The sequence below is a fragment of the Oncorhynchus clarkii genome, chromosome 26 (genome assembly GCF_045791955.1).
Source record: "Oncorhynchus clarkii lewisi isolate Uvic-CL-2024 chromosome 26, UVic_Ocla_1.0, whole genome shotgun sequence".
NCBI lineage: Eukaryota > Metazoa > Chordata > Actinopteri > Salmoniformes > Salmonidae > Oncorhynchus > Oncorhynchus clarkii.
Window position 1 is genome coordinate 4,779,960 of NC_092172.1, and position 26,256 is coordinate 4,806,215.

The 26,256-nt window shown below is 42.5% G+C and overlaps 1 protein-coding gene across 1 annotated transcript; it reads left to right on the forward strand.

Annotated features, from left to right (window-relative positions):
- The first annotated feature begins 224 nt into the window (after positions 1-224).
- LOC139384785 (retinaldehyde-binding protein 1-like) lies at positions 225-21,634 on the forward strand. Its single transcript, XM_071129667.1, has 8 exons — positions 225-316; positions 2,024-2,064; positions 5,013-5,141; positions 8,601-8,805; positions 13,033-13,211; positions 15,618-15,776; positions 16,983-17,093; positions 20,588-21,634. Exons 2-8 carry the CDS (start codon positions 2,056-2,058, stop codon positions 20,732-20,734), a joined length of 939 nt encoding a protein of 312 aa, XP_070985768.1. The 5' UTR covers positions 225-316; positions 2,024-2,055; the 3' UTR covers positions 20,735-21,634.
- The last annotated feature ends 4,622 nt before the right edge of the window (positions 21,635-26,256 follow it).

Below are 26,256 nucleotides of genomic sequence, written 5' to 3' on the forward strand. Positions count from 1 at the left end.
GGTATGGAAGTTTGATTTGGATTGAAGGTTTTAATGTTGAGGTTAGTATCCTGTATAAGTCCTTGTGAAAAAAAATTCTAGTTGATCGACATTTATCCAACTCTAATTCTATTTTCTTTTGCAGAAGAACTCAGGAGTCTCTCGCTCTCTCTCGCTCTCTCGCTCTCATTATGTCACAGTAATGTAGTGTGACAGGTTAATCCAATCACTCCTCTCTCACTCAGGCATGCCTTATCCTCTACCACCCGGTCTCTCTCGCTCATTTTCTTACTCACTCCATCCCTGCCTGTGCAGCAACCGGACCCCCATCCCCAAGGTAAGGCTTGTACTGTCTCTGTTCAGGAGAAAAGAGACAATACACTTTATTTAGTGTGCTGCTGGTACCTGCATAGGTTATACAGTACAGTCAGAAAAAATGGTTCTTCAGCTGCCCCCACGGGATAATCCTTTTGGGTTCCATATAGAACCCTCTGTGGAAAGTGTTCTACATACAACCCGAAGGGTTCTACCTGGAACAGAAAAGATGTATCCTATGGGGTCAACCGAAGTACCCTTTAAAGTTCAGGATAAAAACCTTTTTTTCTAGGAGTGTACAAATCGCTTGCTAAAACACATTCATAGAGTTTGCTTTGGTTTACTTCCTGGCTGTGTCTGTAAAGAACTTTAAATGGTCTCTTTTTATTTGTTCACTCTTAGAAAAACCAAACAAGGTTATTCGGCTGTCCCCATTGGAGAACCCTTTGAATGACCCCTTTTAGTTGTAGGTAGAACCTCTTTGGGTTCCATGTGGAGCCCTTTCCACAGAGGGTTCTACATGGAACCCGAAAGAGTTCTACCTGCAACCAAAAGGGTTCTACTTGGAACCAAAAAGGGTTATCCTATGGGGACAGCCACAGAACCCTTTTGGAACCCTTTTTTCTAAGAGTGTTCTGATGAAACATGTGTTGTGTTGACTTTGTGGTTATGATGATGATACAATCTAAAAAGTTGTGTAGAGCTTGTTTCACTGTTTCAAAAGACAGGCGTTTAGGTCTGATTCTGTTTGTAGTGATGCTGGAGTGATGCTAAAAGCTGCCATCAAGGCAAAGGGTGGCTACTTTGAAGAATCTCAAACATAAAATATATTTGGATTTAACTTTTTTGGTTACTACATGATTCCATATGTGTTATTTCCTAGTTTTGATGTCTTCACTATTATTCTACAATGTAGAAAATAGTAAAAATAAAGAAAAATCCTTGAATGGGTAGGTGTGTCCAAACTTGTCTGGATACTGTATGTTAAAATAAAAAAATTTGCACAATATTTGAGTTTTAAGAAAAGTCAAATGCAAATCTAGCTGTAATGCACACAGTGATGTGCTCTCTTCTTAAAATTCCACATGTAGTTTTATATCTGGATTAAACAAAAAATTTACTGAAAGAGAAACATTGGTTGATCAGAATAACTATCAGGGGTTGGCTATATGACAAAGTGCTGTGTTATGTCTTTGTTATGTGGATGATAGAGGAAGTAGCTTTACTTTACTAAATATTTTCTTATAGTCAGATGCTTCAGTGATGCATCATTTTCTGTTTTTTTTTTCAGAGAGCTTTGACCACCACGTTTGTAATGCAATGTGAAAAAAATGTAAAAAATACATGGTAATATGTCAATAATACAGTTTGTATTACATGTATTTTGTATGTATAAATACATGGCAGATTACAGAACTGATTGGAAAACATTTTCTGATTCAGAGTGGGGTTCCCAGTGCCCCCTCATTGTAGCCCTGTAGTTAAGAGAAGATGCATGAAATAGGATTATCTTACCCCAGGATCTTTCTTTCTTTCATCACTTAACTTTACTGTTGTTTTCATGCGAAAGGGGCCGAATGTATCAAGCTTCTCAGAGTAGGAGTGCTGATCTACGATTGTTGTATTGAACAACAAAAAAATTATTAGATGGGTTTTCTGGGAGCACAGTAATTCAAGTGTTCTGGAGAGTAAGCCAATGTATTCTCTGTTCCAACTCTTTTCTTTTCAGCGTCAGTGAAACTGCTGCAAGACCCTGTGACAATGGCTGCTGTAAGTTGATTTAGTAACTATTCAAAAGGTTACAAGCCTGGATGCCAGTCTGTTTATACTTTAGCCAACTAGTGAACTATTCTAAAGGCTTTTATAGCTATAGTGGCAGTCTTCTGGCTTAACCAGTGCAACGGTGTTGTATCGAGGTGTTTGGGTTGCCAACAAGAGTTGTTTCCCACTGGACAGCAGTTGCTTCCCACCGGGCACCTGTGCCAAATGTCTAGAGTGGTAGCTAAAGTGGCCAATTTTGAGAAATAACTTGTAATATTGGTAGTAAACATCTGGATGTAGTCTTGGGCTCCCGAGTGGCGCAGTGGTCTAAGGCAATGCATTTCAGTGCTACAGACCCTAGTTCGATTCCAGGCTGTATCACAATCGCCTGTGATTGGGAGTCCCATAGGGCGGTGCACAATTGGCCCAGTGTCATTAGAGTTTGGCCGGGGTAGGCGGTCATTGTAAATAAGAATTTGTTCTTAACTGACTTGCCTAGTTAAATAAAGGTAATTGGGGAGAGTTTGCGCTGCAAGCCGGCCACACAACACGGGACGCAGTGTCCTTCACCTGGAGCCAATATCAGGCCAGGATAATGGCTAAAGCACGTTTATAGTATTGATTTTCACTGAAAATATGTCTACATTTTTGTAAAAAAACAACAAATGTATCTGATAAAAATGGAATGATTCTGAACACTTTCCCAAGTCCCAACTTCGGCAGGCAAGTTTCAAATTCTCGCTGAAGTTTCAAGCCACAACCATAAACTAGCTAGCTGGGAAGGGCTCATCAGGACGATTGACTGAACTGAATCCGTTCCTCTACGCTCGACTCTCATCTGCGCGACATACGTCATCAATTTGGGCACCAGACGTGTTTGTATATCTGCCCCCTTTCGGGGTACAAATGAATGTCACTGTACGTAGTTCGTTAACTCTGTTGTTGTAAAATATGCAGGATCTGGCATGGGCTCCTCCTAATCTAAGAGGTGGCTTTAACAGCTCTCTGTCATACCCTGATCTGTTTCACCTGTCTTTGTTCTTGTCTCCACCCCCACAAGGTGTCTCCCATCTCCCCTCATTATCCTCTGTGTATTTATACCTGTGTTCTCTGTTTGTCTGTTGCCAGTGCGTTTTGTTCGTCAAGCCTACCAGAGGTGTTCCCCTTGCTCCTGTTTGTTTCTAGTTCCTGTTTTCTGGGTTTAGACCATTCTGCCTGCCCTGACCCTGAGCCTGGCTGTCGTCCTGCACCTTGTCTCACCACACTTAATTGACCTCTGCCTGCCCTGACCCTGAGAGTGCATGCCGTTCTGTTCAACTTCTCCCTCAACCAGGATCCAAGAACATCAGGCCGGATGCGTTGTCACGCCGCTATAGCCCCGCAGCTACGCCCTCAGACCCCGAGAACATCCTTCCCATCTCGTGTCTGGCTGTAGCACTCAGGGAATAGGGAAGCAGGGCCTTGAGGTGCAGCGTTCCCAGTCGAATCCCGGGGGGGGGGCCCAGATAACCGGATGTTTGTGCCTGATGCTGTCTGCTCCTTGGGTCCTGGAGTGGGCCCACTCCTCCAGACTTGCCTGCCACCTGGGCTCCCATCGGACCCTGGCCTTTGTGTGACAACACTTTTGGTGGCCTACCATGGTCCCGGACATCCCTGCGTTTGTCACAGCCTCTCCGGTCTGTGTGCAGAACAAGACTCCTCGGCTAGCTCCGGCTGGTCTTCTTCAACCACTGCCAGTCCCTTACCATCCCTAGTCTCACACATCCCTGGACTTTGTCACAGGTCTTCCTCCACCATCTTGACAGTAGTGGACTGGTTTTCCAAAGCCACCCACTTCATTCCTCTCCCCAAACCATCTGCCAAAGAGACGGCCCAGCTCATGGTGCAGAACATCTGCCGGACATGGTCTCCGACCGGGGTCCTCAGTTCTCGTCCCGGTTCTGGAAGGCCATCTGCACACACATTGGGTCATCCCTTCCTTGCTCTACCACGGGTCTCTTGCCCTTTGAGCATTCCCTCTTCCAGGAGGAAGAGGTTGGCATAACTTCGGTCCAGATGTTTGTCCGCTGCTGTCGTCGTACCTGGAAGAGATCCTGGTAGAGAGCCCGGTAGACTCTAGGTATCGACGACAAGCGGACCGCCACCGGACCCCGTCTCCCCAGTATCGTCTCGGGCAGAAGGTATGGCTGTCCACCCGGGATTTGCCCCTTCAGGTGGAGTAAAGCAAATTGTTATTGGCTCTTTGCCCATCTCCAAGGTCATTAGCCCCTCTGCTGTTCATCTTCTGTTGCCCCGTACCCTCCGTATACATCCCACTTTTCATGTGTCAAAAGTCAAACCCATGTCTCACAGCCCTTTGTCTCCTGACCTCTCTCTGCCCTTGACCTGTCGCTTTGCCTGAACCCCTGTTACTTCGACACTGTCTGCATCTGGGTCTTCCCTAAAACATGATACCTTCCCTGTAATAATGTGAGGCAGATTAAACACTCCATTCACTCACTGGTCTGGATTATTTGTGGTCTGTCCCTGGGATGTAGTGCAGGGGGATTTGTGTGTATGTGTTTGTGTCTTCGCTTGAATGTTTGCTTGTATCTGCTGATGTGAATTTCTCAAATGTTTTTGTCTGCACCTGCAGTTTGTCCGTAGACATTGAGATTCCCCCTGTATTGACATGAATTGAAAAATAACTGAGCCCAAACACTCTCTTACAGGGTGAGGTTTCCCATTCCAATTACCTTTCCATGAATTAAGTAAAGGAATGAAAATGTTTTAATTATTCAAATATGGCCACCAAAATACAACAGCAAAGATTCAATGATGTTACTTTCACCGATTTTTAAATCATGTTGGATCAATGATTACACAAGGAAGGGAGGTAATAAGGACGGAGGAAAGGAATGAAGGAATTCAAACAGGTTCTTCTATCAGTGAAACCCTGATTGTGTCCATCTGTCTAGACCGGAACGTTCCGTATGGTGTCGGAGGAGGAGCAGGCCATGAGGTCCAAGCTGGAGCATCTGACTGTGAAGGACCACGGGCCTGTGTTTGGACCCTGTCCCAAACTGCCTGTACACACAATACAGAAGGTACTAACTATAACACCTTAAATCCTTGTTGTTAAATTTTAAATCCTTATAAAATATGTATTATAAAAAATTATGTATTGCCAGTTTTTATTAGGTGCACCCATCTAATACCGGGTCGGACACCCCTTTGCCTCCAGAACAGTCTGAATTCTTTGGGGCATGGAGACGTTGCTCAATTGGTATCAAGGGATCTAACGTGTGCCAGGAAAACGTTCCCCACACCATTACACCACCGGCACCACTCTGTACCATTGAAACTAGGCAGGATGGGGCCATAAACTAATGCTGTAGACGCCAAATCCTGACTCTGCCATGACACTACAGAAACCAGGATTTGTCGGACCAGGCGACGTTTTTCCACTCCTCAATTGTCCAGTGTTGGTGATCTCATGCCCACTAAAGCCGTTTCTTCTTGTTTTTAGCTGAAAGGAGTAGAAGCCGGTGTGGTTGCATGTTGCAATAGCCCATCTGTGACAAGGGCCGATGAGTTGTGCGTTCCGAGATGTCATTGTACACACCACTGTTATACTACACCCTTATTTGCCTGTTTGTGGCCCGCCTCTTAGCTTGCAAGATTCTTGCCATTCTCCTTCGACCTCTCTCATCAATGAGCTGTTTTCACCCACAGGACTGCCGCTGACTGGATATTTTTTGTTTGTCGCACCAGTCTCGTTAAACCCTAGACACTGTCATGTGTGAAAAGCCCAGGAGGCTGGCCATTTCTGAGATACTGGAACCAGCGTGCCTGGCACCGACAAATATACCACTCTCAAAGTCGCTGCCTGCTTTATATAGCAAGCCACGGCCACATGACTCATGTAGGAGTGAACCATTTTCACGAACGGCGTGGTGTACCTAATAAACTGGCCACCGAGTGTATGTAATCAATGTTAGCACTATCATTACCCGTGATTGTGGTTGGTGACAGGTTATGTCTCGCTAAGGCAGCAATATAGAATTGTTGAATGCCGAAACAATTACAGCTAAAAGTCTTATCTCTCTGTCAGTAAGGACACTGTCATCTTTTTTTTTTGTTGCTTTGAACACAAAGCTCTCTGGGTTCGCTTGGCATTATTCCAGCACCACACATTAGGCTAAAGCGACACTGTTTCTCCTTCCATAACCCATCACGTTGGTGCCACAAAAGAGAGTAGATGATGAGCAGGTTCACAAAAAAAGTGCTATTCTGAAGTATTGGTTAGTGATTGTCAAGGATGCACAGAAATTACTGACACAATTTTCAGATTTTAGTTTGCAATATGTGATCTATAGGCTAAGAGCTTCATAAGCTGTTTATTCAATTGTGGGCTTTCAGTAGTGTGAGAAAATCACAACATAGGGTACAAAATCAATCTTAGCTCTTAAAGGAGCAGTAGCCTACATTGGGTGTACAATTTTCAATGACATTATTATTAAATCTGCAGTTATTCTTCTGCTGTTTATTCTGTTACCAATAATATTTACATGTTAATATTACCTTGTGATTATAATTATTATGTTTAATCTTTTGACTAAATGCAATCTATTAGCTTCCAAAATGAAAGTAGGTATATATACAGTGGGGCAAAAAAGTATTTAGTCAGCTACCAATTGTGCACGTTCTTCCACTTAAAAAGATGAGAGAGGCCTGTCATTTTCATCATAGGTACACTTCAACTATGACAGACAAAATGAGAAAAAAAAATCCTAGAAAATCACATTGTAGGATTTTTTATGAATTTATTTGCAAATTATGGTGGAAAACTTTTGTTATTGACCAAATACTTATTTATCTCAATACTTTGTTATATACCCTTTGTTGGCAATGACAGATGTCAAACGTTTTATGTAAGTCTTCACAAGGTTTTCACACACTGTTGCTGATATTTTGGCCCATTCCTCCTTGCAGATCTCCTCTAGAGCAGTGATGTTTGGGCAACACAGACTTTCAACTCCCTCCAAAGATTTTCTATGGGGTTGAGATCTGGAGACTGGCTAGGCCACTCCAGGACCTTGAAATGCTTCTTATGAACCACTCCTTCGTTGCCCGGGCGGTGTGTTTGGGATGCTTGTCATGCTGAAAGACCCAGCCACGTTTCATCTTCAATGCCCTTGCTGATGGAAGGAGGTTTTCACACAAAATCTCACAATACATGGCCCCATTCATTCTTTCCTGGTCGTCCTGGTCCCTTTGCAGAAAAACAGCCACCCCAATGCTTCACAGTGGGTATGGTGTTCTTTGGATGCAACTCAGCATTCTTTGTCCTCCAAGCATGACGAGTTGAGTTTTTACCAAAAAGTTATATTTTGGTTTCATCTGACCATATGACATTCTCCCAATCTTCTTCTGGATCATCCAAATGCTCTCTAGCAAACTTCAGATGGGCCTGGACATGTACTGGCTTAAGCAGGGGGACACGTCTGGCACTGCAGGATTTGAGTCCCTGGCGGTGTAGTGTGTTACTGATGGTAGGCTTTGTTACTTTGGTCCCAGCTCTCTGCAGGTCATTCACTAGGTCCCCCCGTGTGGTTCTGGGATTTTTGCTCACCGTTCTTGGCATCATTTTGACCCCACGGGGTGAGATCTTGCGTGGAGCCCCAGATCGAGGGAGATTATCAGTGGTCTTGTATGTCTTCCATTTCCTAATAATTGCTCCCACAGTTGATTTCTTCAAACCAAGCTGCTTACCTATTGCAGATTCAGTCTTCCCAGCCTGGTGCAGGTCTACAATTTTGTTTCTGGTGTCCTTTGACAGCTCTTTGGTCTTGGCCATAGTGGAGTTTGGAGTGTGACTGAGGTTGTGGACAGGTGTCTTTTATACTGATAACAAGTTCAAACAGGTGCCATTAATACAGGTAACGAGTGGAGGACAGAGGAGCCTCTTAAAGAATAAGTTACAGGTCTGTGAGAGCCAGAAATCTTGCTTGTTTGTAGGTGACCAAATACTTATTTTCCACCATAATTTGCAAATAAATTCATTAAATATCCTACAATGTGAATTTCTGGATTTTTTTTCTCATTTTGTCTGTCATAGTTGAAGTGTACCTATGATGTAAATTGCAGGCCTCTCTCATCTTTTTAAATGGGAGAACTTGCACAATTGGTGGCTGACTAAATACTTTTTTGCCCCACTGTAGCTGTCCGATAACACGGAATCGCTTGTCCTGCACTTCGTAAAAACCCAGAGAGCATAAAGTGAATTTTGGAAAAAGATCTTGGTTCCTTTCTTAATATAGCAACATGAATGTAAAGAGGACTCAGACCACAAAATGGGTAAAGTAAGCTTTCAAGAGAGTCCTCATTCAATGGAGAGGGCAGTGTGATAACAAAGAGAACTGAATTCTTTAGCTTTTTTTACCCCAGAGTTCACTTTAAAGAGGACTGAGATCGGTTCTTTTAAAGAGGACGATATGTGAAAACATCCTGAGCAAGAGTCGCATCTATTCCTTCCAAATGAGATTCACTCGTGTCTCTTCCAGGCGAAGGATGAACTCAATGAGACGGAGGAAAGTCGAGTGTCATCTCTGAAGGAGCTTAGGGCCATGATGAAAGAAAAGGCGGGAGATGGGGATGACCTGGCTAAGACGGTGCAGGAGCGCTTCGGGGACAAACCCGACTCCCTGCTGCTCCGCTTCATCAGAGCCCGCAAGTTTGACGTTGCCAGAGCCCACGAGCTCCTGAAGGGTGAGTGGGAGAGGCTATAGTAAGTGTAGAGTTGCAAAAATATCAGTAACTTTCACAAAATTCTCAAGTTTTCCATTAATACTGGACGATATTCTACTGATTTCTTCCTGATTCTGGAATCTTCCAATCAGGATTTCTGGAAAAACTGCGTAAGAGGTAGAGAGGTTGAGTACTCTGTGTACACTCTCAGAAAAAAGGGTTCCAAAAGGGTTATTCGGCTGTCCCCATAGGAAAACCTTTTTTGGTTCCACGTAGAACCCTTTGGGTTCCATATAGAACCCTCTGTGGAAAGAGTCCTACCTGGAACCAAAAATGGTTGTTCAAAGGGTCCTCCTATGGGAACAGCCCGAAGAACCCTTTTAGGTTCTGGATAGCTCCTATATTTCTAAGGGATACATGTTTTCTGCATTATGCTCCTTTTCTCATTGGCCGGAAAGATCAGACTAGCTAAATCCATCCATCAGGAGTGAATTGGCCAATTGGGCTGGTCCATTTTCAGCCCAGTGGGCCTGTCTGACTTGATCATTATTTGGCAAATAATGGAGGCCTCAAGCACAAAAATTGTCTGGTGTGGGAGCTTCAAAGGAAAAAATGCCATCCATCCACCCACCCACATCTATCTGTGAATCATCCATCCACTCACTTACCAACCCATCCATCCATTAATTCAAGGTGTGGTAAATTATCAGTCAATGAATCAAAGAATTGTAGAGAAGAATATTGGGAAGACATCATATGAAGTGTTGTCATCATCTTCATCCATCCTGTCTGAATGCCCCTGTTCAGATGAACATCTCTCTGTCCAAACACCGCATACTGTACCTCTGGTCTCCCATGTTTTCTCTGCCATAAACGTTGTGCAAAAGATTGAGTAATTTAGGGCCAAATATATATTTTTTGCACTGTCTTGAGTCTCTGAATCCAGTTCATCACTAGGACAGAGAGAAGGCTGTTAATTAATTGTAGACTTAGTTGTTTTCAAAGTCTCCCGGACAAAGGAGCTTTTTTACACACAAATAGGGCAGAAAGTCTGTTAAGCCGATACGCATCCAGTGTTCTGCTGGGAACAGAGACAGGCTGTGCTTTCATCCCTCTTCCTCTCTTTCACGCACACACACAGACGTGCACACACACACACACCTGGCTATAAACATGCTACGGAGATACATGCAAATAAACATGTCTCTTACAGTGGACTGGGTTAAGGAAGTGAAATAGTTGTAACTTTTGTTGCATTATACTGTGATTATGTAACACACACATTCTTTCCTTGTGGGTTCAATGTGAAAGAGGAATGCACTTGTTTCTGGGGTTAATTGGTGGTCCAGTATAAAGGGATTGGCGAGGCACACACACACCGTGAGGTTAATTGGTTCTGCAGTATGAAGGGGCTAGAGCAGGAGAGAAGCGGAGAAACACTGGTGTTATTGTCTTTGCTCACCATGTGAAAGCACAGCGACAAATGTTTACAATTGCAAACTGTCCTAAATACGAGTGGTGGAGCATACTCTGCTTTTAGTTGAGTCAAATGCATCAGCGAGGGTCGAACTCTGTATACAGAGCCCACAGCGCACTCGCCCTCCATGCACTTTACACATTTAGATGTAAAGGTGCCTGAAATAACCTTTTGGGTTGCCACACCGGCGGAACCTTTCTAGTTCAAAAAGGTTCCTTGGGGAAGCCCTCTGAAAAAGGTATTTGAGGAACCCCTGTGTAAAGGTTCAAACCAGAACATTTTTGTGATGGGAGGGGTTACATTTTGAATCTTTTTAATAATATATTATAGAGGTGGCAGCCGAGGCTTACCGTCAAATCAAAGGGCACTCCTTCGATATAAAGTTTGATATTTTTTGTTTTATATTTATTATTTTTTATGAAAATGAAAACGTGTCCGTTTGTAACTTTTCACAAGGTTGGAGTAATAACATGTTCAGTTACTTAAGACGTTGGCTTAGGTTGTGCCATTCGATTTCGAGAAAATGAACAACTAAGAAATCATGTTGGACTTTTTTCTCTGACTTCCCAAACCCCGCCCTGGTCTGTTTCGCAAGCGTTCCTATAAGTCGAGCGATGTTGTGCCTCTGGGTTTAGAAACTCTGTGATAATACAGTTCATGCGAAAATATTTGGATCTGGTAACAGGCCGACATTGGTAAAAAAAAATACTATTTGTATAGAAATGCAAATATTGTGATTTTAGAGCCACAAAGTACCAATAGCCTATGATTAAAGGGACTGTATGGGAACCTATTATTGGGCTCTCTCCATCATGTCACATGCAAAATGATCAGCTTTCTTGTTAGCCTATTTCAATCGCAATTTTTACATGGCAGAGAGTAACAATTCCAGACAGAATAAACTTCAGTTTGTTGGCAAACTCCAAGATCCTATGATAAAGCCTATATGGTTTGTGCGGTTTTCCGAGACATTATAGTTTGACAGGTGCTGTTTGCAGTTAGAGCAAGAAAACAACAACTGATTTGATGAATTGATTCTTAAAACCAAGTACTCCGCACATATTTTACATGAATGGACTACATCAAACTTTTTGGAAATGGCAAGTTTACTTTCTCATCCATTAATGCATCTCAAGTGCAAGTGCGCTGTTCAGCAACTCACGTCAGCAGGATGGGCTGCCTTTTCATTAGGAGGGAGGTCAATTTAAATATTACGTGGACACCTATACATTTGACAGCCAAGCACAAGATATCAGTGTAGCCTTTTATCATCTAGACATGATGTTGAAATATCTTCATGCCTAGAATAAAAACCTCCAGGCTTCCATCATAAGACTCAATTAAATGAAAGAAAAATGAATGCCTTTTCGAAACATCTTTGCTTTCTTTGTTAAATCTTACAAGAAGCTGCTTTAAAAATCATGCAGACAATAGCAGATGAGCAACATCAATTTAGGGATATTGACTAATTGTCCTGTTGATGGTCAATCAGGTGTCAAGTCTTCAGATTGATTATAATGAATCTTTCCTCGATGGAGTCTGGGGAGATTCGGTGTGCTGCTGACAAGTTCGAGGGGATCGGCCAGAACAAACCACAGTGTCTTGCTAAAGGCAATTCCTATTCAACATATGCTGTTTGAGTCTACTTTTCAAAGAAATATTGTAGGCCTAGTTGTATTATTGACAATTAGATTCTAGAGCAAATTGAAAGAAAATGAATTATTAAAGTTAAACACTTTTCTTTCGGTTTCTTAATTTGTTCTAGGCTATTGAATATGTGCACATTTTTATTTATTCATAAATATATTAGTAGGCTTACAGATAGGCTAGTACATTTTTCAAGTAATCCACCCAACCCTTTTTTTATTCTGTCTACAGGGAAGGCAACGGAAGGAGCGCATGCAACTCAGATGATGTTTTTTGACAAAGAAATGCACTATGTTTTTTGACAAAGAAATACCCCCTTTTGCCCTCAGAGCAGCCTCAAGTTGTCTGGATGTCCTTTGGATGATGGACCACTCTTGACACACGGGAAACTGTTGAGCATGAAAAACCCAGCAGCATTGCAGTTGCCGTTGACACAAACCAGTGCACCTGGCCCCTACTACCATTAAAAAGCACTTAAATCTTTTGTCTTGCCCATTCACCCTCTGAATGGCACACATACACAATCCTTGTCTTAATTGTCTCAAGGCTTAAAAATCCTTCTTTAACCTGTCTCCTCCCGTTCATCTACACTGATCGAAGTGGATTTAACAAGTGACATCAATAAGGGATGATAGCATTCACCTGGTCAGTCTATGACATGGAAAAAGCAGGTGTTCTTACTGTTTTGTATACACAGTGTAGTATAGAATCTTTTCAGACAGGTTTAAACAGCCAAGTAGGGGTGTCAGCCTTATGAACTGTACTGAATGAAGGGACTTCATTCAACTGAATTTGCGGGTGTTAGGATTAGTTAAATCACTGACCCCATTTTGCTGGGGTTTTCAGTCAGGTTAATGTATTCACTAAGGTTAATGTATGAACTCTTTAGGATTGACCTCATTGGTGCCAGTCTGTTTGTATACAATGTAAGTCAACTTTGTGTTGCCTAAATTCCTCTGTCACTTCAAACTGGCTTCAAACTGGCTTCAAACTGACACCAATGGAGTAGACAAGAGCCCAAACAGATCTGGGAACTGGCTACATTGGTGTTGTTCGGGCAATGTTAATATGTGCTCTTCAAGAGGAACCTCATTGATTTCATATCTGTGGCTGTTTCTGCACAGGTTATGTGCGCTTTAGGAGGGACTACCCTGAGCTGTTTGAGAACCTAACCCCCGAGGCAGTCCGCAGCACCATTGAGGCAGGCTACCCTGTGGTCCTGCCCAGCAGGGACAAGTACGGCCGTGTAGTGCTCCTCTTCAACATCGAGAACTGGGACCTGGAGGAGGTCACCTTCGATGAGGTAGAGTATACAATCTACTGCTGCAAAATTCCAGAAACTTTCATTTTTTTTGTTTTTATTTTAGAAATCCCAATTGGAGGAAATCCTCCAACTAGGATTTCTGAAAATCCTGAGAACTTTAGGAAAGTTTGCTGAATTTTTGTAATCTTCATCCAAACCCAAAGAGCAGACTGGTTCTGTATGTTCTGTGTAGCCAATGTTGTCCTCAAGTTCCCAGCACCATCGAGGTGGGCTACCCAGGACTATACAAACAGGCTGTCACTCAGACTACCACCAATGAGGCCAATCCTAAAGAGTTCATACTTTGGGCCGGAGAGAGGTGTTAAAGAAGATCTGGACTACCAGGAAAGCTTACCTCTCAAACTGAAAGCCAAAAGCAATGAGCTACTTAATTTAGCACACTGCAGTTTCTCTTAGGACAAACATCAAATCAAATTCTATTCGTCGCATACACATTTCTTAGCAGATGTTATTGCAGGTGTAGCGAAATGCTTGTGTTCCTAGCTCCAACAGTGTAGTAGTATCTAACAATTCACAACAATACACACAAATCTAAAAGTAAAAGAATGGAATTAAGAAATATATAAATATTAGGACGAGCAATGTTGGAGTGGCATTGACTAAAATACAGTAGAATAGAATACAGTATATACATATGAGATGAGTAAAGCAGTATGTAAACATTATTAAAGTGGTATCATGTATATACGGATTTTATTTAACCTTTATTTAACTAGGCAAGTCAGTTTAAGAACAAATTATTATTTACAATTATGGCCTACCCCGGCCAAATCCGGACGACGCTGGGGAAAATCACGGCCGGATGTGATACAGCCTGGATTTGAACCAGGGACTGCCTCTTGCACTGAGATGCAGTGCCTTAGACTGCTGCGCCACTCGGGAGCCCAAGGGAAGCATATAGGGAAGGAGCCTATAAGATGTAGGGTTTTGTAACTGAGTGGTAAACCAGCTAGTGATGGCTATTTAACTGTCTAATGGCCTTGCGATAGTAGCTCTCGGTCCCAGCTTTGACGCACCTGTACTGACATTGCCTTCTGGATTATAGCAGGGTGAGCAGGCCGTGGCTTAGGTGGTTGATGTCCTTGATGATCTTTTTGGCCTTCCTGAGACATTGGGTGCTGTAGGTGTCCTGGAGGGCAGGCAGTGTGCCCCTGGTGATGCGTTCGGCAGACCGCACCACTCTGCGGTTGTCGGCGGTGCAGTTGCCATACCAGGCGGCGATACAGACCGACATGATGCTCGCAATTGTGCATCTGTAAAAGTTTGAGGGTTTTAGGGGCCAAGCCAAATTTCTTCAGCCTCCTGAAGTTGAACAGGCGCTGTTGCGCTGCCTTCACCACACTGTCTGTGTGGTTGGACCATTTCAGATTGTCAGTGATGTGTACGCTGAGGAACTTGAAGCTTTCCACCTTCTCCACTGCGGTCCCGTCGATGTGGATAGGGGTGTGCTCCCTCTGCTCTTTCCTGAAGTCCACGATCAGCTCCTTCATTCTGTTGACGTTGAGGGAGAGGCCCTCACCTCCTCCCTGTAGGCTGTATCGTAATTGGTGGTAATCAGGCCTGCTACTGTTGTGTCGTCTGTAGACTTGATGATTGAGTTGGAGGCGTGTGCGTGACCATGCAGTCATGGGTGAACAGGGAGTACAAGAGGGGGCTGAGCACGCACCCTTGTGGGCCCCTGTGTTGAGGATCAGCGAATTGGAGGTGTTGTTTCCTACCTTCACCACCTGGGGGAGGCCCGTCACGAAGTTCAGGACCCAGTTGCACAGGGCGAGGTTCAGACCCAGGGCCCCGAGCTTAATGATGAGATTGCAGGGTACTATGGTGTTGAAGGCTGAGCTGTAGTCAATGAACAGCATTCTCACGTAGGTGTTCCTCTTGTCCAGATGCGATAGGGCAGTGAGATGGCGATTGCATCGTCTGTGGATCTATTGGGGCGGTAAGCAAATTGAAGTGGGTCTAGGGTGTCATGTAAGGTAGAGGCAATATGATCCTTAACTAGCCTCTGAAGTCCACTCTGAATGCCTCTTCTCCACCGGCGGTGTCTTGGAGTAGCCTCTGGGATAAGTTGAATTGCCCTGGGGGGTACTACCAAATAATCAAATTCGGGAAAGTCTTATTCCTGATCGTAATGCTGTTGAGTTACTGCCGCTCTGATATCCAAAAGTTATTTCTGCCTGTATGTAATAACACAAAGAACTTTCTGGGCTAATAATGTAAGAACTAAAACACACAAAAACAAAATACTGCAAAGTTGCTTAGGAGCTAGAAGCAGAGCTGCCATGTCTGTCGGCACCATATTAGAGACTCATGATACAATCAATCATTATGAATTTCTCTCTCCTTTCACCCTTTTCCCCCACTCTCTCTACTCCTCTGAAATAGACCCTGCGAGCATACTGTGTGATCCTGGAGAAGTTGTTGGAGAATGAGGAGACCCAGATCAATGGTTTTGTACTGATTGAGAACTTTAAGGGTTTCACCATGCAGCATGCCTCTGGCATCAAACCCACTGAGCTCAAGAAGATGGTGGACATGATGCAGGTCAGAGCAGCAACACACACAAATCAACAGATAATATCAGACTTAGAGGCAGCCTCACACAGAAAATAGTTATACCTACAGATTGTTAGTTCTGGATGCAGTTCAGTAAGGCACAATGTAGAAAGACATTTCGCAACAAAAAACGAAAATAGGCATTTTTCATGGGACAGTTCAAGTGGTAACACTTTACTTGGCGATAACCATGTCATAATATGTCATAACAGCAGACATAACATCTCATAACCTTTTATAATATGGTAATAACACTGTCCTTACACATATATTTAGACCTTTTGTGACATATGACACCCACATAAGAGTGTAAAAATCTACCACAGTAGTTATTTTATGGCTCGTTATGACTTTACACCATAGCCTTCCATTACACCATAGCCTATGTGTCAAAAGTATGGTTTTTGTTGATGACCATATTCAATTATTGTAATTGCGCACACATGGACGTCAGACATGAACCTACCCCAATGCTCTGTTGCTGTCATACAGTGTATTTTCTACTAGTTATTAAAAATGTGATGAAAAAAACATGACTGTAAAGAACTCATTACAACAACAACAAAAGATTTAAGAAACAAACGTTTAAACAAAAGGAAACTTCTTGGTAGGGAAAAAAACCAATTTGAATAAATGTGGGTTTTGACATTCTTATGTAGGTGTCATAACCATACATAAAAGAATGCAATATATATGTCACAACACGTGTAAATATATGGGTCATGACAGTGTTATCACCATATGACAGGTTCCGTTAGCTATTATGACATGTTATGACACTGGGTGTCAAGTAAAGAGGCACTACTTGAACGGTAACAATCTGTTTCAGTACATTAAAACAATTATAATAATGAATGCCTACTGAACAAGGCAAAGCCACTGGTCTGATTAGGGCCATCACTAGCATTCGTCCATTCTAACATTACCCTCTAGGAACTACTCAGATCTGATCAGACCAGACAGTCCAAACAAAACAGAAAGATCAATGTGCAGTATGTGATCAGCCTAGCTGTCCCACTTCCCACTAACAGAAAATGAAGACCACTCAGTATGATCCCCGATACTATTTGTATTATGTGCTTTAGGATCCTTATTGGAATGTCTCTTTAGATGTGCTAAATGTGCATATTGCCTACGTGAGTCTGAGTTGAGTTGAGTCTGAGTCTGTGTTGGTCTCTGTTGTGTGCACTGCAGGACTCGTTCCCGGCCCGTTTCAAGGCAATCCATGTGACCCACCAGCCCTGGTACTTCACCACCACTTACAACGTGGTCAAACCATTCATGAAGAGCAAGCTGCTGGAGAGGGTAAGGAGGAGGAAGAGGTGGGGGAGGTGGAGGGTATGAATAGAGGTGCAAGGGGATGGTGGAAGAGGGTGAGATGGAGGAAAAGGAGAATGGCAGAAGGGATGGGGTAGGTAAAAGGAGGGAGAAGGGCAGCAACCCATGTGCCAGTCTGTTTTTTATTTTTATTTTTAGCAAACGCTCTTATCCAGAGCGACTTACAGGAGCAATTAGGGTTATGCTTTGCTAAAGAGCACATCAACATATTTTTCACCTTGTTGGCTCGAGGATTGGCACCAGCAACCTTTCAGTTACTGGCTCAACGCTATTAACCGCTAGGCTACCTGCCGCTTGGCTAGCTGTTTCTCTTTCAGCCTCATCCATTTTCTTGTTTGGCAAGGTTTGTGCACTGTAGCTTAGATACCACAAGATGTCAGCATTAGGGAACATAGGCAATGTATTTGGCGTAATAGTTTTGCTGTAGTTCCATACAGAATAATAATAATAATACAAACAAACAATGAAATAATAATAATAAAAAAACATTGTCAGCAACAACAAAAAATAAATACTGCTACAACTATTAATACAACTAATAAAACAAAGTGTATATGTAATACAGCCATACATATTACATGGTGATGTTTCAGCATAAATACAGCTATTTCACTTTTGTATGCAAAAAACTGAATGATCACTGCTGCACATGCTGCCACTGTTTTGAACAGATTAAATTATATTATTTAGAACGAGCTGCCAGCTGATGTCACTAACCCACGACTTCACCAGGGAGAACGCAACAAGCATGCAAAAGTGAAAACCCATTATCTAAGTGGGGATAGCTAGCTAACATGTCACAAAGGATGATGCTCTAACCAGTTATTAACTTTAATTCTGAAAACTTCATATTTCCAAGTTAGTCAGATATTAGTTTAGGAAGACTTGAAATTGGCATGGGAGCTACCTAGCTAGCAAGCTACCAGCTAGCTATAGCTGTTAAATATAGCTAGCCGCTTATCAAAGGTAGATAACTACTTAGACCAAAAAATCTTCACAATGTTTCTCAAAATTACTGTAGCTGGCTAATTTAATTGGATCATTATTTGTGATTGGATCATATATTTGTGATGCCCTTTGACCTACAATAGAACCTGATGAACAACATGGGGGGAAACAATCAAATTGTCCATGCTTTTTTGTCCTACCAGATCTGCAATGAGAAGGTTCTATTCTATTCTAGTCTATTCCTCTGTCCTTCAACTCTTGTTTGATTATAGTTGGGTGGTTTATTAGGTGCACATGCTCCCATGACTGTTATGATCATTTATTTACAATTAACTGTTTGCTTTAGGGCCATCTGTACCTAATAGAGCAGATCTAGTCTCACTTGTAGAAGTAAGCCGCATGGCACAAGCAACTCATTGGGAGACTAGAGCAGACCCAGAAGTTCTGGCTGAATTGATACATATTTGAATGCCGCAGGACAGTCCATTTACTTTGTTCTGTTAAAATGTATGCTATGAAATCCTGCCATGTCATTGAGGCAATGTTTCACACGGCCTCTGCATGCAGCTGCTGCTGGCAGCAACTGAGGGGCAGAGTAACTGAACTGCTTGTTTTTAACAAAATGTATTTGAAACAGGAAAATGTACACATTTACTGCACTTCTATGAGCATTTAAAACATAATCCATGAAAATGTGTATATATATATGTATATGTATATGTATATGTATATGTATATATACATATACACACACACACTACCGGTCAAAAGTTTTAGAACACATACTCATTCAAGGGTTTTTCTTAATTTTTTTACTATTTTCTACATTTTAGAATAATAGTGACGACATCAAAACTATGAAACTACTATGAAATATTTAGATTTGTTTAACACCAAGAAAGTGTTAAACAATCTAAATATATTTTAGATTTGAGTTTCTTCAAAAAGCCACCCTTTGCCTTGATGACAGCTTTGCACACTCTTGGTGTTTTCCAACAGTCTTGAAGGAGTTCCCACATATGCTGAGCACTTGTTGGCTGCTTTTCCTTCACTCTGCGGTCCGACTCATCCCAAAACATCTCACTTTGGTTGAGGTCGGGGGATTGTGAAGGCCAGGTCATCTGATGCAGCATTCCATCACTCTCCTTCATGGTCAAATAGCCATTACACAGCCTGGAGGTGTGTTGGGTCATTGTCATGTTGAAAAACTAATTATAGTCATTCACCCACACCATTCACCCACACCGCGTCTCACAAAGGCACGGCGGTTGGAACCAGAAATATCCAATTTGGACTCCAGACCAAAGGACACATTTCCACCACTCTAATGTCCATTGCTCGTGTTCCTTGGCCCAAGCAAGTATCTTTTCTCATTGGTGTCCTTTATTAGTGGTTTCTTTGCAGCAATTCGACCATGAAGGCCTGTTTCACACAGTTTCCTCTGAACAGTTGATGTTGACATGTCTGTTTCTTGAACTCTGTGAAGCATTTATTTGGGCTGCAATTTCTGAGGTCAGGGCATTGTGATGGCCACTCCAATACCTTGACTTTGTTGTCCTTAAGCCATTTTGCCACAACTTTGGACCCATTTGCAAACAAGCTTAAACTTCCTGACTGATGTCTTGAGATGTTGCTTCAATATATCCACATTATTTTCCTACCTCATGATGCCATCTATTTAGTGAAGTGCACCTGTCCCTCCTGCAGCAAGGCACCCCCACAACATGATTCTGCCAACCCCCACAACATGATTCTGCCAACCCTGTGCTTTCCGGTTGGGGTGGTGTTCCTCGGCTTGCAAGCCTCCCCCTTTTTACTCCAAACATAACAATGGTCATTATGGCCAAAGAGACCCTTGATGAAAACTTGCTCCAGATTACTCAGGACCTCAGACTGGGGCCAAGGTTCATCTTCCAACAGGACAATGACCCTAAGCACACTGCCAAAGCAACGCAGGATTGGCTTCGGGACAAGTCTCTGAATGTTCTTGAGTGGCCCAGCCAGAGCCTGGAATTGAACCCGATCGAACATCTCTGGAGAGCCCTGAAAATAGCTGTGCAGCGACGCTCCCCATCCAACCTAAATTTCAGTCTGTACCAGAGCAAAGGATTTATCGAGGCAATTCTTATTAAATTCACTTAAGATTATACATTTATTTGACCAATACATTGCATTAACAGTGGTGGTGATATTGTTTATGGAGTCTACTAAATGTAAACAATCATCAATTACTTTTTTTCTTGTAGTTATTTTAATAAATAAACCTTCAATATCGAAAGGGATAATCTCAGTTGAAATCTTCATAGAAATTAATTATTCGAGGATATAGGTTGCTACTGCCCCACCTCAAGTGCACCTATCAATTCTAGATAATATAGAAAGGATTGGATTTTTTACTCAGTGTCTGAAATGTTGGTATTCAACCATGTCTCTGAAATGGTTCATTCTGAACGTATTGTGCACCTACCTTTTCCTCTCCTCTAATTTTGGTCTGTGGCTCCTACCCTTGGCAGGTCTTTGTTCACGGTGATGAGTTGGATGGCTACCTGAATGATTTTGACGCTGACATCCTGCCTGCAGACTTCGACGGGAAAGCCCCCCTCACTGACTGCAAGGCCATCGCTACCAAACTGTTTGGGTCCGAGGACACAGCGCTCTAACACCTTACTGTCACATTATGAAGCAAGGCTGGATCAGTGAGGCAGATCAGAGAGGCAGAATAGGTGGGGTTGACATTTCTACCATGTTGCCTACAAGGGTATTCAGTTCGATCAGCTCTTCAAGTGGGCATCAAGATGAGTGTGTTGGGTTTAGGGGGCTAGTGGTTGATTTGCGACTGGGCAATAGGAACACAAGCGAGAAAGAATAGGAAGGTTGAATAGAGGACATGGGCAGTAAAAGTGCATAATATGAATTGTTTTTTACAGCACAGAAAAGTGTAGCTCCTCCATATACAGAAGTTAACTTTTGAATATGCACAGGGAACAAGACGGTCCCTACTGTATGTAAGAGCACAGAGAATGGCATTTGGTGATGAGATGACCCAACAGCTTATTACTGTAGTCTGAGGTGAATTTGGTGTTCTTTGCCTTAAAGGTTACTTTCACTGTGACTTTACTAGAGGAGCCTATTGCCTAGCCTGAGATTGCTAAAAAAAACATATTAGATATGTATAGAATTTAGTAATACAAGAATGATAAAATAATATATTTAAGTTAAGCTAGTTGGCTATTAAGAATATAATAGATGGTCTATGAACAAATCATATGAAAATATGTACATTCCTTAACATAGTGCCATTGCTTAACTCCCCTGTTCACATTACATTTTGTGTATACCGAAGTGTCTATATACTATGGGAACTCCTATGGTGTGCTTAGCTAGGATTGCAGAGAGAGTATAGTAGACGGTTGATGTCAAAAAGTGATTGATTTTCCTGTGTCAGGGTGTTTGACCTTTTAAGGACATCCTGTCCGGATGTTCTCATGTTGTTTAGTGTGTGCTTATGTAACTTGATACTGCAGCTGTCTCTTTGAAGTAAAGCACGTTTGAAATAAAAAGTAATGGGCTGGTGATTGATGTGTTGTGTAGTGACCTTGCTGAACTTAAGGAAATGTTTTTGTGTTTGAACATTTGAAACAGTTGGGTAATTTTTGCAGTGAACTTAAGGAACTGCTGTGTAGTGACCCCTTGTAGAATGAAAAAGTAATTTCAGGGTAGGTCTGCTGATTATAAGTAAGTGTTAGACTTCTCCTGTGAACACTACGAGCGACAAGAAACTTCAGAGATAAACCACAAACTATAGAAAACATGTCTCCTAGACTAATTCTAGGTGTGATGTGTCCTTCATGTCTGGGCCACAATGACAAAACCATTGATGCCATTCTTTGGGATGCACCTGATTGTTTTAAATGTGGGATTGATATGAGTGAAGGCCATATGGGTTACATTTTCCAACCAGATTATTAATTAAACAGTGAAGATTTTTATACACAGCTGCCTCAACACCCCTTTTCAGCCAATGACCGGGAGTTTGTCTCCTGAGATTCACGAGAGAAAGAGCAAGTCTTACCTTAAGCAAATGTCAGATTAAACAGGCCCTGAGTAGAACATCCCTATACGCATTGGAAGAGGAAGTCTGTGGGTGAGATGATTTGAAGCCATAAGAATCCTTTCAGTAGTGTATAGTCCACACTCCAAAATGACAATTTTAGATTGTTCTGAATTCAACTGCACAAATGCCACCAAATCTGAAAGTTCGTATGTATTTTCAAAAGCTTGCACAGAGGTCAACTATTTTGTGCCTGTCTTTAGCTTCAAGTGGCGAGATTTGTTTAAGGTGCCTGGTTTGATTAAACAAGTGCAACAAGTGCTTCTTCCATTATTGTGAACATATACGAAGATGGTCCCTTCTGTCCTCAAAACAAAACTTGGGCTTAGATCAACCTTCTTCCGCTATCATTGAAAAGAAAATATGAAACCTTGAAGGCCATGGAGAGTGTCACGTCTACTCCCGCTCCTCCCCTCTGGCGTTCGACATCGCAGGGATACTAACCACTGGTTCTGGGATCCATCATTACGCACACCTGCAGATCATTGTGATACTCACCTGACCTCCATTACGTTCCTGATTCCCTCCCCTTTATCTCACTCCCTTGGGTTCCTTCCTCAGTCAGTATTGTTCCTGTGTTCATGCATTATCACCACTGTTATGTTTTCTCGTTTCAGGGTTGTTGGTTTATTAAACATTTCACCTGCTTCTCGACTCACAGCGTCTCCGTTACATAATACCGACTCAAACGATGGTAGCAGCTGGAATATTGAAAATCTCTCATATGGTTGACAAACAGGGTTTGTTTGTACTGTGGACAAGGAGTGTACAAGCTCCAGAGGTGTCCGGCATATCCAAATCTGCGATCCACAAGAGCAGAGGGATGGTCAAGTGATCTTCCACCCCCTGGGGCAGGAGTGAGTATTCCATCTTCATCACTGTCTGCTAGGCTCTTTTTGGTGTCCATCACACTAGCTGACTATCCCTCATGCACTGTGTCTATAGCTTTAGTGGATTCCGGTGTCGCGGGGAACTTTATTGACCAGATCCTTGCCTCCTTCCTTAACTTCATCTCATACCTGCTCTCCTCTCCTTTTTTCGGTTCCTACCTCGGCATTTAGGATCCAGAACCATCAACCACATCACTCAGCCACTCACCCTCACCGGGGAGTCCATTCAGCAGGAGAACACCCCCTTCTTCATTACCAGTGCACCAGTCCACAAAATCATCCTCGGCCTCCCTTGGCTCCAATGCCATAACCCTACCATCTCATGGTAGAGGATGAGAATTACAGACTGGTCAACCAAGTACCGGAGGATCAGCTTCCCTGTCCCCTGTGGTTCCATGTCAGTTGAGAGTCCTATGGTGGCCCTTCAGCCCAACATCCTGTAGGTATACCATTAACTGCGGGAGGTATTCTCCAAGACTCGCGCCAACAGTCTTCCTCCTCATCGCCTCTGGAACTGTGCCATCAATCTGCTCAGCTCCTCCGCGCAGACGCATCTACCCTCTGTTGGTGGCGATGACCCAGGCCATGGAGGATTACATCCAAGAGGCGCTCTAACAATGTTTCATCCACACGTCCAAAAAATAATAATTTCAGGACTCAACGAAATCACCACAAATTATCTCCCATTGGTGACGTCAGTCATTGAACAGCTCCGTGGGGCCCGGTTCTTTACCAAACTGGACCTGCAGAGTGCTTACAATCTCTTCCGGATTCGGGAGGGGTGTGAGTGGAAGGCGGCATTTAGCACAATGTCTGGTCACTGTGAGTACTTGGTGATGCCATTTGGCTTAGCCAATGCTCCCTCAGTGTTCCAGGCATTTGTTAACGAGGTGTTCAGGGACATGATCGGACGCCAGGTGGTTGTGTATATCGATGACATCCTGATCTACTTGGCTACCCTGAGGGTCACAACACTCACGTTCGAGCAGTCCTAGAATGCCCCCTGGCTAATCACCTGTTCTTCAAGGCTGAGAAATGCCAATTTCACCAGAGGGCTGTCTCCTTCGGCTACCAAATCAGCCCGCAGTGTGTGAGGATGGCCGACAAGAAGGTAGATGCAGTCAGGTCATGGCCAGTCCCAACCACCATAAAAGGGTTTCAACGGGTAATGTTATGTGAATATAGTCACGCAACATCTCAAGACATCAGTCAGGAAGTTAAAGCTTGGTCGCAAATGGGTCTTCCAAATGGACATTGACCCCAAGCATACTTCCAAAGTTGTGGGAAAATGGCTTAAGGACAACAAAGTGAAGGTATTGGAGTGGCCACCAACCTGACTCAGTTACACCAGCTCTGTCAAGAGGAATGGGCCAAAATTCATCCAAGTTATTGTGGTAAGCTTGTGGAAGGCTACCCAAACCATTTGACCCAAGTTAAACAATTTAAAGACAGTGCTACCAAATACTAATTGAGTGTATGTAACCTTCTGACCCACTGGGAATGTGATGAAAGAAATAAAAGCTTAAATAAATCTCTCTCTACTATTATTCTTACATTTCACATTCTGAAAATAAAGTGGTGATCCTAACTGACCTAAGACAGTGAATTTTTACTAGGATTAAATGTCAGGAATTGTGAAACTGAGTTTAAATGTATTTGGCTAAGGTGTATGTGAACTTCCGACTTCAACTGTATATTCAAATTCACACTTTCTCATATTTTGGTTGCTAATCGTTTGTTAGATTGGATTGTTCTTTATGTTCTGTTGCCATGCTCACTCGCAACGTTCTAATCCCTTGCTTGCTTGCTAGCTGTGGCTAACACAGTCACAACGTCTACAGCCAGAATAACAGCAAAGTACATATGCTTTAATCATTAATACTTTTTGTGCACTCTGGAAAACAACACATACTTAGTTTTACACACATTCAAATGTAAGGTCATAGGCTTTCTGCAAAACAATGAAAGCCAACTGTAGTTAATATAAAGCATGGTCAACAGTGGGAGCAGTAACATACACAAGTATTGTCTGTATTATTATATATTTTGTTACATACAAACCAATATTGTTAAATGTATACAATAACTTTTATACCACAGCATTGTTGAATACTTATTTCTAATTGACTAGATAGGGCATTGTCACGCCCTGACCTTAGAGCCTTTACATGTCTCTATTTGGTTTGGTCAGGGTGTGATTTGGGTGGGCATTCTATGTGTTGTATTTCTTTGTGTTTGGCCGAGTGTGGTTCCCAATCAGAGGCAGCTGTCTATCGTTGTCTCTGATTGGGAATCATACTTAGGTAGCCTTTTCCCCACCTATGTTGTGGGATCTTGCCCGTGTATTGTTGTTGTTGAGCCTTACAAGGCTGTACGTTTTGCTCATTCTCGTTGGTGTGCTCTTTCTTGTTTTGCGGGTTATCATTAAAGAATATGATTAACCTACCCCACGCTGTATCTTGATCTAATTCCACCAACGACGATCGTGACAGGCATTCTAATATAGATATTAAAACCAGATCAGGACAATTGGAAAATATATTGGGACAATTGGAAAAGATATCGGGACACCTTGGAATCATGACACAATGTACTACACTTGCAGGCAGTAGTTGCTATAAAGTTACAGAAAGCTAATCCAACAAATACACGAACTGAAATTGGATACATTGTAAACACAGGTCCCAATGAGGAAAAAACGTAGTTAGCGAGCTAGCATTGATTGGTTTCTGCAGAGACATATTTTTGTTCTGAACACAATGTGATGAGTGATGAACATGAATTTCTCTGGTCCCCCTCTGCTGCTAAAACTGTCAAATCCTTCCACATGTTTCTAGTTTGTCCAGCTGTTTTCAGCATTTATTTTTTTATTTGGTTTGTCATATTGGCAGGTTTGCTAGCCACAAACTCTTTGGCTAGCTTCTAGCCTAGTGTTTGATATGCAATGCGATCTCCTCGTAATTAACAGTCAGTATTGATGAGTGTCTTGACGCGAAGCCAAACCTTTCTAGCTATACCAGGCAAAATTGGGCATTATCGTTGTTATGTATGTATCTAAATGAATGTCAATGGAAAGCAACTACTTTACTTTATTAAAATCAAATCAAGCTTAATTTATGCAGCACTTTTCAGACATTGAATATAACGCAATGTGCTTTACAAGAAAAAAGGAATAAAAAAA

Coding starts and splice junctions, on each gene's coding strand:
- LOC139384785 (XM_071129667.1), top strand. Junction 13,212..15,617: donor AGGAGGTCACCTTCGATGAG/GTAGAGTATACA, acceptor CCTCTGAAATAG/ACCCTGCGAGCATACTGTGT. Junction 17,094..20,587: donor AGAGCAAGCTGCTGGAGAGG/GTAAGGAGGAGG, acceptor TACCCTTGGCAG/GTCTTTGTTCACGGTGATGA.